The 16,804-nt window shown below is 41.3% G+C and overlaps 1 protein-coding gene across 1 annotated transcript in view; it reads right to left on the reverse strand.

Annotated features, from left to right (window-relative positions):
* Positions 1–14,645: 14,645 nt before the first annotated feature.
* Positions 14,646–16,804, reverse strand: part of LOC308292810 (protein NLRC3-like) — a gene marked incomplete at both ends in the record, with an annotated part of 90,603 nt that continues 88,444 nt past the window's right edge. Inside the window, one exon of the mRNA XM_080735235.1 lies at positions 14,646–14,825. Within this exon, the coding sequence (XP_080591361.1) occupies positions 14,646–14,825 (180 nt within the window). The remainder of the gene's footprint in view (positions 14,826–16,804) is intronic.

Raw genomic sequence — 16,804 nt, forward strand, 5'->3', positions numbered from 1 at the left:
ACGCCATGGAGACTAGAGTTCAATAATATTTTTAGTTTTTTGTCGCATTCCTAAGACAAAAATGTGATAACAATAAATTTACCCCCATTCGTTCCGGATGGGGACCCGTTTCGAAATGGGTCCCCATCCGGAATCAATGGGGGTAAATTTACTCGAATCAAATTTTTGTCTTAGGAATGTGACAAAAACCCAAAAATATTATTGAACTCTACTCTCCATGAGTAATCAATAGAAAAAAAAGTCATTTTGGGGGTGAACTACTCCTTTAAGAATCGCCGAGTGGAAATCTGCCGCGGGTTAATCTGCCGCAGGTTAATTTACCGTCATAAAAAGTCAATGTAATCATTATACCAAATAATTTACCATTAAAACATTAAACATCATTATTTTTGGAATGCTCTGCTCTTATGTTCTGCTCTGTCTATGTTGGTTGGTGACATGAATCATAACCCCAAAGAGAGCAAATAAAGAAAAGCAAACTACACAGAGAGGTAGGTAGGGATATTAAGCCTATTAGTAGTAGAAACCATGGTAGGCTAGAAACGGTTTCTCGTTCTGTGTAAACCAAGTGGTTGTAGTAGTACCAGTAGTGGTATTAAAATAACAACACTTACTTTGTATGAAGTTTTGGTCCCTCTGTTTTGTTTTGTAATCCCACTATGTTGTCCAGATGTTAAGTTCAGAGTTATGGGCCTCGATAAAAAATGGTTCCCTCACTTCCCTGTCTGTTCTTGTTTCTTTTATAGACTAGACCTACTGTACATGCTGTCGCCCCGCCTCCTCCACACAGTCAGGGAAGGCAATGAAACAATCATTATGACTGTATTGTTCTCTTTTGTAGGCCTACTTTTAGCTTTTTAATGGATCCTATAGAAAAGCATGATAAAAGTACCAAACTCCCCAAATCTCTCTCTCTCTCTCTCTCTCTCTCTCTCTCTCTCTCTCTCTCTCTCTCTCTCTCTCTCTCTCTCTCTCAGCTAAGTGGTCCCTGCTTCATCTCTCTCTCTCAGCTAAGGGGTCCCTGCCTCATCTCTCTCTCAGCTATTAAAGGGGTCCCTGCTTCATCTCTCTCAGCTATTAAAGGGTCCCTGCTGGTTCCTGCTTCATCTCTCTCAGCTATTAACGGGGTTCCTGCTTCATCTCTCTCAGCTATTAAAGGGGTTCCTGCTTCATCTCTCTCAGCTATTAAAGGGGTCCTTGCTTCATCTGCCTCTCTCAGCTAGTGGATCCCTGCTGCATCTGTATCTGTCTCTCAGCCAAGGGGTCCCTGCTTCATCTCTCTCAGCTAAGGGCCTTTACACAAACTGCAATAAGTAAGATTAGTTCCCTCAAGCCAAATGACATCACGATGACGTTATGATAACGTCCTCCGGTGTGATCTAGGCCAGATCACAGCCCATATGGATGATCTTAACGTCATTACCAGGACATCATATGGACTATAGGATTATTGTTATTGTTTGTAATGTTAGTTGAAATATATCCTGGGACATATCTGGCTAGTTATGATATTTATCTGGCCTCGATCGGACCCTCTGATTAATCCAGGACGTCCGTTTTTGTGGGCAGGATTTTTGTTGGTTGAAATCAGGTGATATTCTGGTTTGACTTCACCTGGCCCCAATCGAGACGTCACTGATTGGTCCAGGTCCTGACCGTGGGGTTATAACTTTCCATCACTGAGAATGCAGATCTCCAAACTGCAGACTTCAATAACCATGAAAAGTTTGACTGGGAAAATGTAAGGATCAAAGCCACATTCTTCATGGTAGGGTGAAATTCAACCGAGACAGACCTGCTGTGTGTCGAATCTGACTGGGTCGCTTTTTATTTATTTATTTCCAAACAACTCCTAAGGTATATTAATGACAGTTCAATATTGGAAATGGGTGGTTTTCCCCTTTAAGTAAAACATGTGAGTACTGTTTCCACCTTTGTCTGTGTTTCACCACAGACTGTCCATACATCACATAGATAGATAGATACCTTTATTATCCCAAGGGGGAAATTCAGTTGTCCAGTTGTAGCATAGCAGTATACAGTTATTTACAAAGTTACAGAGAAGTAAGAAAAAAGATAGATAAGAGGAAGAAAAAAAAGAGAGCAGTACAGTAAAGAGAAGGTGCAGCATCATCAACACACTGTCCATACATCACATCATCATCACACTGTCCATACATCACATCATCATCAACAGACTGTCCATACATCACATCATCATCAACAGACTGTCCATACATCACATCATCATCAACAGTAATCAGCTCCAGTCACAGAACCATAAATAAATGTGTACATCCATGAGCTCAATGCCACACCATTATTCTTTATTCATTTAACATATAGTCATTCATCAAGCGCCCCACTAGCCAATCACAGCGCATCCTGCATAGCTTGGCCAATGGGACCCTGGTTGTCCAACAAACTTTGAGACGTTTGTGCCAAGATGTAGGCCATAATGATATCTAGGCCAGATGTAGGCCATAATGATATCTAGGCCAGATGTAGGCCATAATGATATCTAGGCCAGATGTAGGCCATAATGATATCTAGGCCAGATGTAGGCCATAATGATATCTAGGACAGATATAGGCCATGATATCTAGGACAGATATAGGCCATGATATCTAGGCCAGATGCAGGCCATAATGATATCTAGGACAGACATAGGCCATGATATCTAGGCCAGATGCAGGCCATAATGATATCTAGGACAGATATAGGCCATGATATCTAGGCCAGATGCAGGCCATAATGATATCTAGGACAGACATAGGCCATGATATCTCTAGGACAGATGTAGGCCATAATGATATCTAGGACAGATATAGGCCATGATATCTAGGACAGATATAGGCCATGATATCTAGGCCAGATGTAGGCCATAATGATATCTAGGACAGACATAGGCCATGATATCTCTAGGACAGATGTAGACCATAATGATATCTAGGACAGATGTAGGTCATGATATCTAGGCCAGATGTAGGCCATAATGATATCTAGGCCAGATGTAGGTCATAATGATATCTAGGACAGATGTAGGCCATAATGATATCTAGGCCAGATGTAGGCCATAATGATATCTAGGCCAGATGTAGGTCATAATGATATCTAGGACAGATGTAGGCCATAATGATATCTAGGCCAGATGTAGGCCATAATGATATCTAGGCCAGATGTAGGCCATAATGATATCTAGGACAGATGTAGGCCACACTTCAGTTCACTTTGAGGCCCGGACATCTTTTTTTTTTTGTAAGATTTGTTTGTGGGCTTTTACGCCTCTATTGATAGGAGAGTAGACTGACAGGAAATGGGGAGTGACACGAAGGAATAATAATAAAATAATAATAGCTTGGATTTATATAGCGCTTTTCTAGGTACCCAAAGCGCTTAACAACAAAGGAAAAAACAACTTTATTAGAATAAAAACAGTAAATTCAACAATTAAAAAGATAAAAGTCAGTCAGGGACTCGGGAGCAGGGCCGGTTCTAGGGTTCAGGTGGCCCTAAGCAAGATTATTTTAGGTGGCCCCCCACTGACGGACGCGCGCACTTATTAACTGTCTTTGAATCGCCAAAACCAAAGTTATAAATAATAACGTCGTCTTCTATCTAGTAGAACATGTGGTGTCTGTTGTTAGCACTCAATCATGTATCTACTAACTACACACATAGTGTTGCCAACTCCCAGAGATTCAAATACGGGATACATCCTGAAAAAAATGGGGGTTTTGAGGGGCGGTCAAAACCCCAGAAATGCATAGAAATCTGCATTTTGGCACAGATAAAACATTATTAGATTATTCTCTCTGGTTAGTTAAAAGCTATTAAAACAGAAACATGTAGGCCTATGCTCTAATGAAAAACATTTCAAAACCAAGATATAACTATTATAATACATATCTATTTCTAGACACTGTTTAATTTGTCCAAAAACATGAGTGTAATGTTATAACAAGAAAAAACAACAATTGATTTGAATCAGATTCATACAAAACATCACACACCTTCATCCTGTGTTCTTTTGGTCTCAAATTGCAACTTGTAGGCCTATTCAACTCAGTATGTGGCATATTTTCAACTCTGTTGTGTCTTGTGTGAGATCTTAATTTTATTGCACATTAAAATAATAAGTAGCATTTGGATAGGGTATAGGAGTGGGCAACTTAGATGATGGAGAGGCCACTATATTTCACAATCCCTCCAGAGGGCCACAATGCATATTGTAAAAAAAATGATCGACAAGCATTGCGATGATCCATTATTTTCAATTTCTTTTTTTAATTGGAATCCTGTATTCTTTTTAGCTATTTTTCTTAACTGGAATCCTGAAATGTAACATTATTATTTAATATCAAATACATATGTTCGTATGTTAACTTTATGAAATGCAAATACATTGACAAAAAAGACTATAGCATTGGTCATTATGCTACTACTATAGACTGAAGTAACTAGTAAGACACCTCAGGGTGACATGCGACCTCGCCAATTCTTGACTATCTGGCCAACCACAGTGTTTCTCTGACGATTCTAGTTGTTATCATTCTGGGGGGAGTTTGTTCATGTTTTTGTGAGGGTATCAACCCTAGGAGACACGGGGAAACATGCAAACTCCACACAGAAAGGCCCTATCGCCAACCCCATCGAGGGTGTGAGCGATGGGGCCTAAACATGGAAATGTGGAGAACACTATATATGGAGATAGTCCAGTCCATCATGTCATAATGGGACTACCGTCATAGACAGTAGCCATTGTTAGGCCGGAGTCAATGGCTGTGTCTATGACGGTAGTTCCATATGACATATTGGACTAGACTATCTCCATATATAGTGTTATCCACATCTCCATGTTAGGACTCATATATGGGCATAAAAAGTATGTCATGTGACATCACTTCCTGTACAGACAGTCAGCCATTGACTCCGGATTAACAATGGCTACTGTCTATGACGGTAGTCCCATATGACATATTGGACTAGACTATCTCCATATATAGTGTTATCCACATCTCCATGTTTAGACAGCCAATGACTCCGGCCTAACAATGGCTACTTTCTATGACGGTAGTCCCATATGACATGATGGACTGGACTATCTCCATATAGTGTTATCCACATTTCGTGTAGCCGCCCTGTACAGGAAGTGATGTCACAACTCGCTGACATCACACTGACATCACAGAGGATACGGAAGGACGGTCACGAGGATACGGAAGGAAGGAAGGAAGGAAGGAAGGACACTCAAGCGACTCGATTCTTCAGAGTATATGCGACCTTCGGTCGCAACAATTAAAGTGGGTAACAGCTGAAATCAATAATATATTGTATTCCGATATTAACCTGCGGGTCTTGGCCACATGTCGAGAGGGCCACTTCACACTCACTCCACAATGCATATAGTGAAAAATAGCTGATCTACAAGCTCAAAATGCGTTGCAGTCTTCTCCCTGTGATGTGGCCCCCTTATGGTTGTGGCCCTAAGCGACCGCTTACGTTGCTTATGCCAGGAACCGGCCCTGCTCGGGAGGCATAATTTCCAGACCTCAGCTGGGATAGGCTATCCTGAAGAGGTGGGTTTTGAGTGAGGCTTTGAAGGAGGGGAGGGAGGGAGCGCTCCAGAGGGTGGGGGCAGAGACAGAGAGAAGGTTGTCGGGAATGGGATTCAATAGGCCTATGTGGTGTGTTGTTCAATCTAGATTTAACACTATAAAACACTATACAACAGAGCCTACAATATAGGCCTATACGGTGTGGTATTCAACCTAGATTTAACACTATAAAACACTATACAACAGAGCCTAGCTACAATAGGCCTATGTGGTGTGATATTCAACCTAGATTTAACACTATAAAACACTATACAACAGAGCCTACAATAGGCCTATGTGGTGTGATATTCAACCTAGATTAAACACTATAAAACACTATACAACAGAGCCTACAATAGGCCTATGTGGTGTGATATTCAACCTAGATTTAACACTATAAAACACTATACAACAGGGCCTACAATAGGCCTATGTGGTGTGATATTCAGCTTAGATTTAACACTATAAAACACTATACAACGGAGCCTACAATAGGACTATGTGATGTGATATTCAACCTAGATTTAACACTATAAAACACTATACAACAGAGCCTACAATAGGCCTATGTGATGTGATATTCAACCTATTTAACACTATAAAACACTATAAAACAGAGCCTACAATAGGCCTATGTGGTGTGTTGTTCAACCTAGATTTAACACTATAAAACACTATACAACAGAGCCTACAATAGGCCTATGTGGTGTGATATTCAACCTAGATTTAACACTATAAAACACTATACAACAGAGCCTACAATAGGCCTATGTGGTGTGATATTCAACCTAGATTTAACACTATAAAACACTATACAACAGAGCCTACAATAGGCCTATGTGGTGTGATGTTCAACCTATTTAACACTATAAAACACTATACAACAGAGCCTACAATAGGCCTATGTGGTGTGTTGTTCAACCTATTTAACACTATAAAACACTATACAACAGAGCCTACAATAGGCCTATGTGGTGTGTTGTTCAACCTATTTAACACTATAAAACACTATACAACAGGGCCTATAATACTATGTGGTGTGATGTCCAACCTAGATTTAACACTATAAAACACTATACAACAGAGCCTACAATAGGCCTATGTGCTATGATATTCAACCTATTTAACACTATAAAACACTATACAACAGAGCCTACAATAGGCCTATGTGCTATGATGTTCAACCTAGATTTCACACTATAAAACACTATGCCTATGTGCTATGATGTTCAACCTATTTAACACTATAACACACTATAAAACAGAGCCTACAATAGGCCTATGTGGTGTGATATTCAACCTAGATTTAACACTATAAAACACTATACAACAGAGCCTACAAGAGGCCTATGTGGTGTGATATTCAACCTAGATTTAACACTATAAAACACTATACAACAGAGCCTACAATAGGCCTATGTGGTGTGGTATGCACCTGGACCACAAGGCCAGCTGGGACCCCCAAGGCCCGGACGTTTTTTAACCCTCCCTGTGAGCCCGTTGGTGCATTGCATGGTTTCCTCCTCCATCGGTGCATGAATGTGTGTGTGAATGGGTGAATGTAATGAATGTGTGTGTGAATGGGTGAATGTAATGAATGTGTGTGTGAATGGGTGAATGTAATGAATCTGTGTGTGAATGGGTGAATGTAATGAATGTGTGTGTGAATGGGTGAATGTAATGAATTTGTGTGTGAATGGGTGAATGTAATGAATGTGTGTGTGAATGGGTGAATGTAATGAATGTGTGTGTGAATGGGTGAATGTAATGAATGTGTGTGTGAATGGGTGAATGTAATGCACACTCTCTGTAAAGCGCCTGCCTTGGATAAAGGCCCTATATGAATGCACCATTTACCATTCTCCCCTCAAAGGCAAGTTACAAGCTCTCCCACGTCCTGTGTGCAACGGCTTTCACTTCCTGTGCGGTAAAGCTGAGACAGAGGGGAAGTACACACACACACACACACACACACACACACACACACACACACACACACACACACACACACACACACACACACACACAGTTCTCTGCAGGCATGCCCCAGTTAAACACCTTTAGCAGAGTGTTATACTACACTAGGGTAAAACAGTACAAATCTATACGCTCAGTATTGAGCAAGATAACATTAATTCCCTGACTCTGATGCTTTCAGCTATCAGGAAGAAACCAAACATAAAATACACAGAGAAGACATATTTGCATAATAAGTAATGTTAACCTGGGGGTATATTAGAGTAATGTTAACTCCATAGACATATACAAAATAGGGAGTGAAAAAAGACAAACCTATGGCACCACAGTATTACTACTAATGACAAATATGCCTCTTCTACAATAACCATCTGTTTTTGTTGCCACATGATGCTGCACTGAGATGCCTCCTGTTGGTCAATTTGGGTAACTGCACTTCAGTGACCACAATGATAATATGTCAATAATAAAAGTCATGCAAACACCAACACACTGACTGAACTGAGACGGTTGGTTCTGGAGAATGAATAAATGGAAACACATGGACCTGTAAGGGTCCATTTAGAACCCACTGGAGGAACCCTGGGGGTCCCTGGACCCCAGTTTGAGAAGCACCGCACTGAGCTCATTTCATAGGTTTACTAAAAGTGGAACCCATCCTTTCTTTACGTTTCCAGGAATATTATGATTAATTACAGAAGAAAATGAACTTTTACAGGGTATTATTGACAGTCACTGACCTTACAGGTCCTGTACAGTAGGCCTACGTACGTTCAGGTGGGGTCCTGTGTGAGAACCATTGACTTAAAGACAGTAAAATAATCATTTAAATTAAATGATTAATAAAATATTAAAACCATTTAATTTGGTTGAGAGGACCCTCAAGGACCTGTAAGGGTCCATTAGACACTCAGGCCTACATACAAGTGGTTCCTGTGTAAATAAGCCGTAAAGCTTACCAGGATCTCCTTTTAGTTGACCTTGTACCAGTGGTTTCTGCTGTTATGAAACTGTACTTTTTCCTATTGCAAACTTCTAATACATTCATCAATCAATCAATCAATCAATCAATCAATCAATCAATCAATCAATCAACCAATCAATCAATCATAGTCTTTCTTGAGCCAAGGCTATTAGTTTACATAAAGTGTGATATTCATAGCAGGTCTACTACATTATAATTCATGATATATTAGTTTACATAAAGTGTGATATTCAGGTCTACTATTATAATTCATTGTATATTAGATAGATAGATAGATAGATAGATAGATAGATAGACAGACAGACAGACAGACAGACAGACAGACAGACAGACAGACAGACAGATAGATAGATAGATAGATAGACAGATAGACAGATAGATAGATACCTTTATTATCCCAAGGTAATTAGTTTACATGAAGTGTGATGTTCATGGAAGGTCTACTACATTATAATTCATTGTATATTAGTTTACATAAAGTGTGATATTCATGGCATGTCTACTACATTATAATTCATTGTAGCCTATATTAGTTTACATAAAGTGTGATATTCCAACATATTCAGGTCTACTACATTCTAACCACGATTTTCCTACGCCCCATAGTGCATTGCGCAGACGTTTGCACCGATCTTCCGCCGCCGATTTACAAGCTCACAACGGGTTGCATCTGCGACGCGACGTGAGCTTGTATGTCTGCTGTTAAACCCGGAAGTTTGGTCCTGATAGTCTCCAGTAAACCCCCGGGGAAAATTGTGGATATTAGTTTACATAAAGTGTGATATTCAGGTCTACTACATTATAATTCATGATATATTAGTTTACATAAAGTGTGATATTCATGGCAGGTCTACTACATTATAATTCATTGGGAGTTTGTTTGTGTTTGGTTAAAATAATGTTTCCAGTTTGTTTATGATCTAAAGCAGCATTTCTGCTAGGTCTACTTCTGCGGGGAACTCCGGGGCAGTGCACTGTGTTTCAACCCGGACAAGATAGAGGGGAGGACGGGAAGCGTTTCCGTCCCTCTCTCTCGTCCGGGTTGAAACCAAACACAGCGTAAACAGAGCAGAGAGCGAACGAACACTGAGTTATAAATACAATAATAGAGCTTTTCACTGAGTTATAAATACAATAATAGAGCTTTTCACTGAGTTATAAATACAATAATAGAGCTTTTCACTTTGTTATAAATACAATAATAGAGCTTTTCACTGAGTTATAAATACAATAATAGAGCTTTTCACTGAGTTATAAATACAATAATAGAGCTTTTCACTGAGTTATAAATACAATAATAGAGCTTTTCACTGTTATAAATACAATAATAGAGCTTTTCACTGTGTTATAAATACAATAATAGAGCTTTTCACTCACAAAGCTTTGTGGAGGAGAGAGAGTCGTTGCACAACAGTCTGTGGAAAGAGAGTGAAAGTGTGTTCTCTACCAGGAGACATTCTGGGAGAAGGTAATGTTGTTTTTGTTGTTTTATTTTCCTTTTTGTTGTTGTCGTATAATTATGCACTGACAATATAATATTATATCAGCACTGAAAAGACACTTAGAGGAGGCTGCTGCTCGAAACTGCCGAATGAAAACAAAGCCTATCTTTACCTCCACAAACCTTTCTAGGCTAATATGAGTTTAAAAAGAAAATGATCCTAATTGAAACAAGCCATAGGCTTTTTTAAAGGTGTATCCTTTTAGTTGAGCTTGTACCAGTGTACTGTACTGTCATGAAACTGTACCTTTTCTTATGCAAACTTCTAATGAAGTCTTGCATCAATCAATCAACGTTATGAATGTCACTAGGCCATGCTTCTTGCAACTTTGTGAGCTTGTAGATCGGCTATTTTCACTATTTTGGGATTATCTCGAGACCAGTTTAACTCGAGACGGCGTCAGTCGGCGTCCTGGTAACAAGCTAAGGAGACCGTGCCACCTCTCAAAAATATGTACTTAGACATTTCGAAGAGCTTCCTGGTGGATATATTACACTTTTGGAGCAAGAATGGAGCACCTTATATTTTGCATTTGTGCATGTTTTGGAGCAGTAAGGGGATCAAACGGCCTCACCGGCCGTCCATGGGCTATGTTAATAAATAAATAAATAAAGTATGCTTTCTCAAGTTAAACTGGTCTCGAGCTAAACTATAACACCGGCACCCGAAGTGTTGAGTTCTGGGCTTGCACGGCAACCACCTGACCCCTGCTTTCTGCCAGTGCCAGTGTCTCATTGTCCTCAGGTACCCCTGTCCATCAGTTGTAAGGACAATGTCAGCCCTTTATCTAGCCCTGGTCCCAGCACTGTTTGTAGCCCCATTCCTAACCCTCTTGTTTCTCAGCGAAATTCCCCTCTTCGCCAATCTGTTAAATCCCCCCAGTTCCATGCTGGAACACACAGATATTTGGCTAAGGGTGTAGTTCCACCTATTCCCCCATTAGATGCACACTCTATTTGTTTATCTGCCTGTCTTTCTACCTGTGTGGCTGCTAGTGTGTCTGCCAGTCTGTTTGTCCGTCTCTCTTCTCCCCTGTCCTCCTCTCTCCCTTCTGACCCATTCACTCGCCTATTGTGTCAAACTTCATGTCTGTCTGCCTGCCTGCTTGTGTGTCAGTTGATCTGTCTCGCTCTTGGTTTGTGTCACCTTCTGCCTGTCTGTCTGTCTGTGTGCTTGTCTGCGTGTTTGCCCGTCTGTCTTTCTGTGTGATTCTTTACAGTGTGTTTTCTGTGATCTTTGACTGTTTTGCTTTATTCTGTATGCCTGCATCTTCCTGTTTTTCTGCCCGGTTGTCAGCTTTACAGCTAGTTGTCTGCCTGTCAGCTAGTCTGTGCTGTCTGTTGGCTTTGTTTCTATCTGTGTCTGTTTGAATGTCTCCTGTATGCTTGTTTCCGTGTACGTGAATTGTATGCTTCCTAACCTGTCTGGTTTGTATGACTGTTTTGTGTTTTCCTGCCTGACTTTGTGTGTTTTCCCTGTGTAGTTGTTTGTGTTTTTCTATTTTTTCACCCTGCCCAGTCCCTGTTAGCCTCTGCATTTTTGTATATTTTTCACCCTGCCCAGTCCCTGTTACCCACATAGCAGAGGGGTCTGGGCCAAACGTGGCTGCAATCCGGCATGTCTGGCCTACCTCTGGCTTCGGCAAGTGGTATGTGAACCGGATGTGGGCCAGGTCTGGCAATGACGGCACTGTTTATGTTATGGCACGCCACATGTGGGCCGATTGTGGTTTGGTTTATTTGGCCCAGATTCGCCATATGGTTAACTGGCCCATATGTGTTTTGGTTCATTTGGCCGAGATTAGACATATAGTTAACTGGCCCATGTGTGTTTTGGTTCATTTGGCCCAGATTAGCCATATAGTTAACTGGCCCATGTGTGTTTTGGTTCATTTGGCCCAGATTAGCCATATAGTTAACTGGCCCATGTGTGTTTTGGTTCATTTGGCCCAGATTAGCCATATAGTTAACTGGCCCATGTGTGTTTTGGGTTTATTTGGCCCAGATTAGCTTTATATTAACTGGCCCATATATGTTTTTGGTTAATTTGGCCTATATTAGCCTTATGTTTAACTGGTCCACAGATGCTTTGGGTTTATTTGGCCCATATTATCCATATATTAACTGACCCACATATCTTTTGGTTAATCAAAAGACAAGTTGACTTGCAAAAAGTCATTAATGCCCTATATTATTCATTTTTTCCTGTCATTCTCAGTGTACGGCTTTGCTTTTTCCTCATGTGCTTTAAATTATGCCAAATGTATGTGTCATAATTCCTAGTTTGGGTAGTTTTAGTTAATCATGTTTTGGTAGTGGGGCCTAATCAACCCTAAATACAGGCCTGTCTACACACCATTACATCACTATATCACCACAAGATTGTAGATTGGCTATTTTGGAAGCTATTAAAAGGTCTGTTCTGGCCTGTGTCAAGTATGTTTGATACTATTTGTACTTTTACAAGGTGGCAGTGGCTTAGGGGTAGAGGAACCAGCATTAGAACACGGAGGATTCCCAGAGAGTTCAAACTCAGGCTCCCCCAGAGTTAGTGTTGAAGAGTCATTGAGACTCTGAACCCCTGTTACTCCTGATGAGCAGATTGGTGCCTTGCATGGTTTTCCATGGTGTCTCTGCTGTGTGTGTGTGTGTGTGTGTGTGTGTGTGTGTGTGTGTGTGTGTGTGTGTGTGTGTGTGTGTGTGTTGTGTGTGTGTGTGTGTGTGTGTGTGTGTGTGTGTGTGTGTGTGTGTGTGTGTGTGTGTGTGTGTGTGTGTGTGTGAATGGGTTAATGTAATGCAAAATCTATCTAAAGCGCAGCCTTGGATAAAAGCACTATACTGTATAAATGATTTACTCAAGTACATTTTTATTGGACGTGTACAGATTATTCTACATTGCTCAAGGAAGGAGAAACGAACTACACCTGAAACTGTCTCTGTCTCCCTTTTCCTGTTTATTCAGGTGAACGTTTTAAAAATCTTATCTGTATACAATCTTATCTGTGTTACACGCCCTGGGGCGTGTAACACACACACACACACACACACACACACACACACACACACACACACACACACACACACACACACACACACACACACACACACACACACACACACACACACACACACAGAGTAGACCAATGAGGTGTTAGAATGTCATTACCATGTGAATACAGGAAGCCCCTACTGTCCTGTCTAACCAATCACTGTGCTTCCCACCATTTTTTGAAATCTAAACTGGTCTTTAACTGTTTCATTTGGAGCAGGGAGTTAGAGTAGACACATCTACTATTGTGGCTCTTGCTATTTAGTTTACCACACGGATGGAACTTAAATTCAATATGGTAAGTGGCCTCTTTAGCTACTCTATATTCTAAAATCTTCTCAAACTAGCCTAGGAGCAATTTTAACTTTTGGTTTGTTGTTTCTGTGAACTTAACTGAGGACATTATACTGTACATGTTTTGTTACCTATAATCTAGAGCCTATTGTATTTTCTGATATCACACATTAACTGCAGGCCAAGACTGTTATATATTACATGTTTTAGATCAGGGGTCTTCAACAGGGGGTCCGGGACCCCTATAGGGTCAGAGTTACTCCAAGTCTTTGTGTGATAGAAACATTTTTCTCATTTGTTTTATATCAACCATCTGAACCCTAGCATCCATATTCCAAGAACTTTAGCCAAATAGCCGATCTACAAGCTCACAATGCCTCGCGCTGCAAGGCATTGTGAGCTTGTAGATCGGCTATTTTCGGCAAAGAGGTTTGTTTTGTGTAGAGGGGAAAAAGAGCAGACTAAGTACAAATAATGTGTGCTCATTGGTCAACATAAGTAATATTTGTGATTTTGTTGGGATATTGAGCTTGGCTAACTAGTGGAAGGGACAGATTTGATTAAGATACCACTGTTTGCAGTTAAATGTTTATTCTACATCTCAACATCCAATACAAGTTTGCCAACAGTAGTTGAAACCTTTGAGTGCTGTAACTTAAAGCTCAGAGAACAAAGACCACCACATTTTCTAAGAAAATAGGCTTGTATTTGTTAATGAGAGGGGGAGGGGGAGCCAGTGTAAGTGTGTTTAAAGATAGAATGCCTACTTTACATTTATATCTTGTGGCTTTTCTTTTCTTTGACTTTTACCATAAATTCAAGAATTGCCATGTTGGAGATATCGCTTCACTGGATGACTAACAGACAACCTTTTTGGACATCAGGGTTCATTGAGGACGAGGACCTGAGGACGAGGACCTTGTATAGGTAAATTTGAATTGCTCAGTGTAACTTTTCCAATCTTTCTTACTTTAAAAGTTGTAATATAGTAAAACATTTAATGGATAACAGTAGAAGGCCAAACACAGCATATATGTATAGCTATGGACACAGGACACAATAAATCTTCAAAATATTTTAACTGATGTATGTCACTCAGGTTTCATAATGCTATCATCATAACAGTTTGCTTCTTGTCATTTATTTCAGGGCGACTAAAGAACAATGCTGCCCCACATGGATGCAGAAAGACGTGGAGTTAGAGGTCAGACAGCTTCCTCAACTGGATGATCTGGAGAAGCGCTAGCACTGTGGTCGCTGGAAGTGGCGTCTCAAGTCCCAGCGCCCCTTTGCCACACAGGCCCAGGAACTGTTCCCTACAACACCAGCCGGCACCACCATGGCTTCCTGGGCGAAGGCATGGACAGACCAGTGGAAGGCAGCAGAACCATCCAGGATCCCACAGATCTTCCTGGCCAGCACCTCCCCCGTAAGGAGTGGACAACCTCAATTGATGTTTCAGTGCAGCAATGCACAGGTGGGTCTCAAAGACAGTGCCCAATGCGAATGTGAGGATCCATCTCAGACTGTGGAGCATGTGATGACCAGCTGGCCTATATATCGGCCACCGAATGGTGATCTTTGCTTAATTGACCTATAGAAATGACACACTGGATTGGCTTGCTGCAACAGAGCTGAATGTCTAAGGACATACAACAGAATGCACCATCCCAGTAGACAAACTGACTCTTTCTCTGGTGGCCGTCTGTGTCTATCAAACCCTCTTTTGTGCTTTTTGTTTAGTTTATTTTTTTTGCTGTTTGTATTTATTGGGGTGCCAGGTGCCTTTGCCCCCTCTTTGGTTGGTAATTGGTTTGTTTTTTGTAATTTGCTGTGTGTTTGTTATAATTTGCTGTGTTTTAACATTTGCTGTGTTAATTTATTTATTTTTGCAATTTGTGTTTTTAATGGAGTGCCGCTATACTATAGTCCCAGCACTGGTATTGCGTAGCCCATCTACTCTGTTCTATTTTTATCGAAATGTCACTGCAAATGTATTCAGTTTGATTGATCATGTAAGTGAGATTTGTAAATAAACCTTTTGTACTTAAATAAATAAATAACTGTTTCTGCCTTTTATTATTTACTACCTTAACAAAAGTGTGTGGAGTTATGATGTGTATTCAGGTGGTTCATCAATGGTATTAGATTATCCAAACTATTTCGGAGGTGCAATGGTGTGGCTGGATATGGCATAATTAAGGTATAAAGCCCATATCTGGCTTGCCAGAGCTGGCCCAGAACTGGGTCAGAACAGTGTCCACAGCTCTGGCAAGCCATACCGGGGCCATTTCTGGGCCGTCATTCCTTGCGGTATGTGAGCCGACTGTAAGTAGATTATGTGGGCCATAACTGGTCCAGACCAGTTTTGCCGGAACTGGGCCACTTCTGGGCTGGGCCTGGGTCAAATGGTGCGTCCACAGCTGACCCGGAGCCGGCCAGCTCCGGCAAGCCATGATGGGGCCATCTCTGGGCCGTCATTCCTTGCGGTATGTGAGCCGACTGTAAGTAGATTATGTGGGCCATAAGTGGCCCAGAACATTTCTTCCGGAACTGGGCCACTTCTGGGCCGGGCCTGGGTCAGAATGGTGCGTCCACAGCTGGCCCGGAGCCGGCCCATGAGTTGGCCAGCTCCGGCAAGCCATGATGGGGCCATCTCTGGGCCGTCATTCCTTGCGGTATGTGGGCCAACTGTAAGTGGTTTATGTGGGCCATAACTGGCCCAGACCTATTTTGCTATGTGGGTAGCCTCTGCATTTTTGTATATTTTTACCCTGCCCAGTCCCTGTTAGCCTCTGCATTTTTGTATATTTTTACCCTGCCCAGTCCCTGTTAGCCTCTGCATTTTTGTATATTTTTCACCCTGCCCAGTCCCTGTTAGCCTCTGCATTTTTGTATATTTTTCAAACTGCCCAGTCCCTGTTAGCCTCTGCATTTTTGTATATTTTTCACCCTGCCCAGTCCTTGTTAGCCTCTGCATTTTTGTATATTTTTCACCCTGCCCAGTCCGTTAGCCTCTGTATTTTTGTATTACTTCAGTTCTGTAAGGCCCTGTACTTTCAGTTTACAGTAATTCTTTGCCAGTCTAGTTCTGTAGCCCATGGGCCCACCTTCCTGACCCCCACCACCCACCAGCTCGATGTTATGGTCTATATTGTGGGATGTCTGGTAGCCATCCCTTAAGGGGGGGGGGCACTGTCACGGTCCGCTCCCAAGGACCGTGACTTTGTCAGTGTTTATTGGTTTTTGGTTATCTTGTGTATTCCCGTTCTATTTCAGTCTTGTATTCTGATAGAATTAATGTATGGAATATAGGTGCTTTTCCACTGCAAGGTGGAACCAGAACTTTCAGGAACCAGAACCTATTTTTTTGGTTCTGGTTTTGTTTCCATTGCGAACGG

This window comes from Nannobrachium achirus (genome assembly GCF_963921795.1).
Source record: "Nannobrachium achirus genome assembly, chromosome: 10".
In the NCBI taxonomy this organism is placed as follows: domain Eukaryota; kingdom Metazoa; phylum Chordata; class Actinopteri; order Myctophiformes; family Myctophidae; genus Nannobrachium; species Nannobrachium achirus.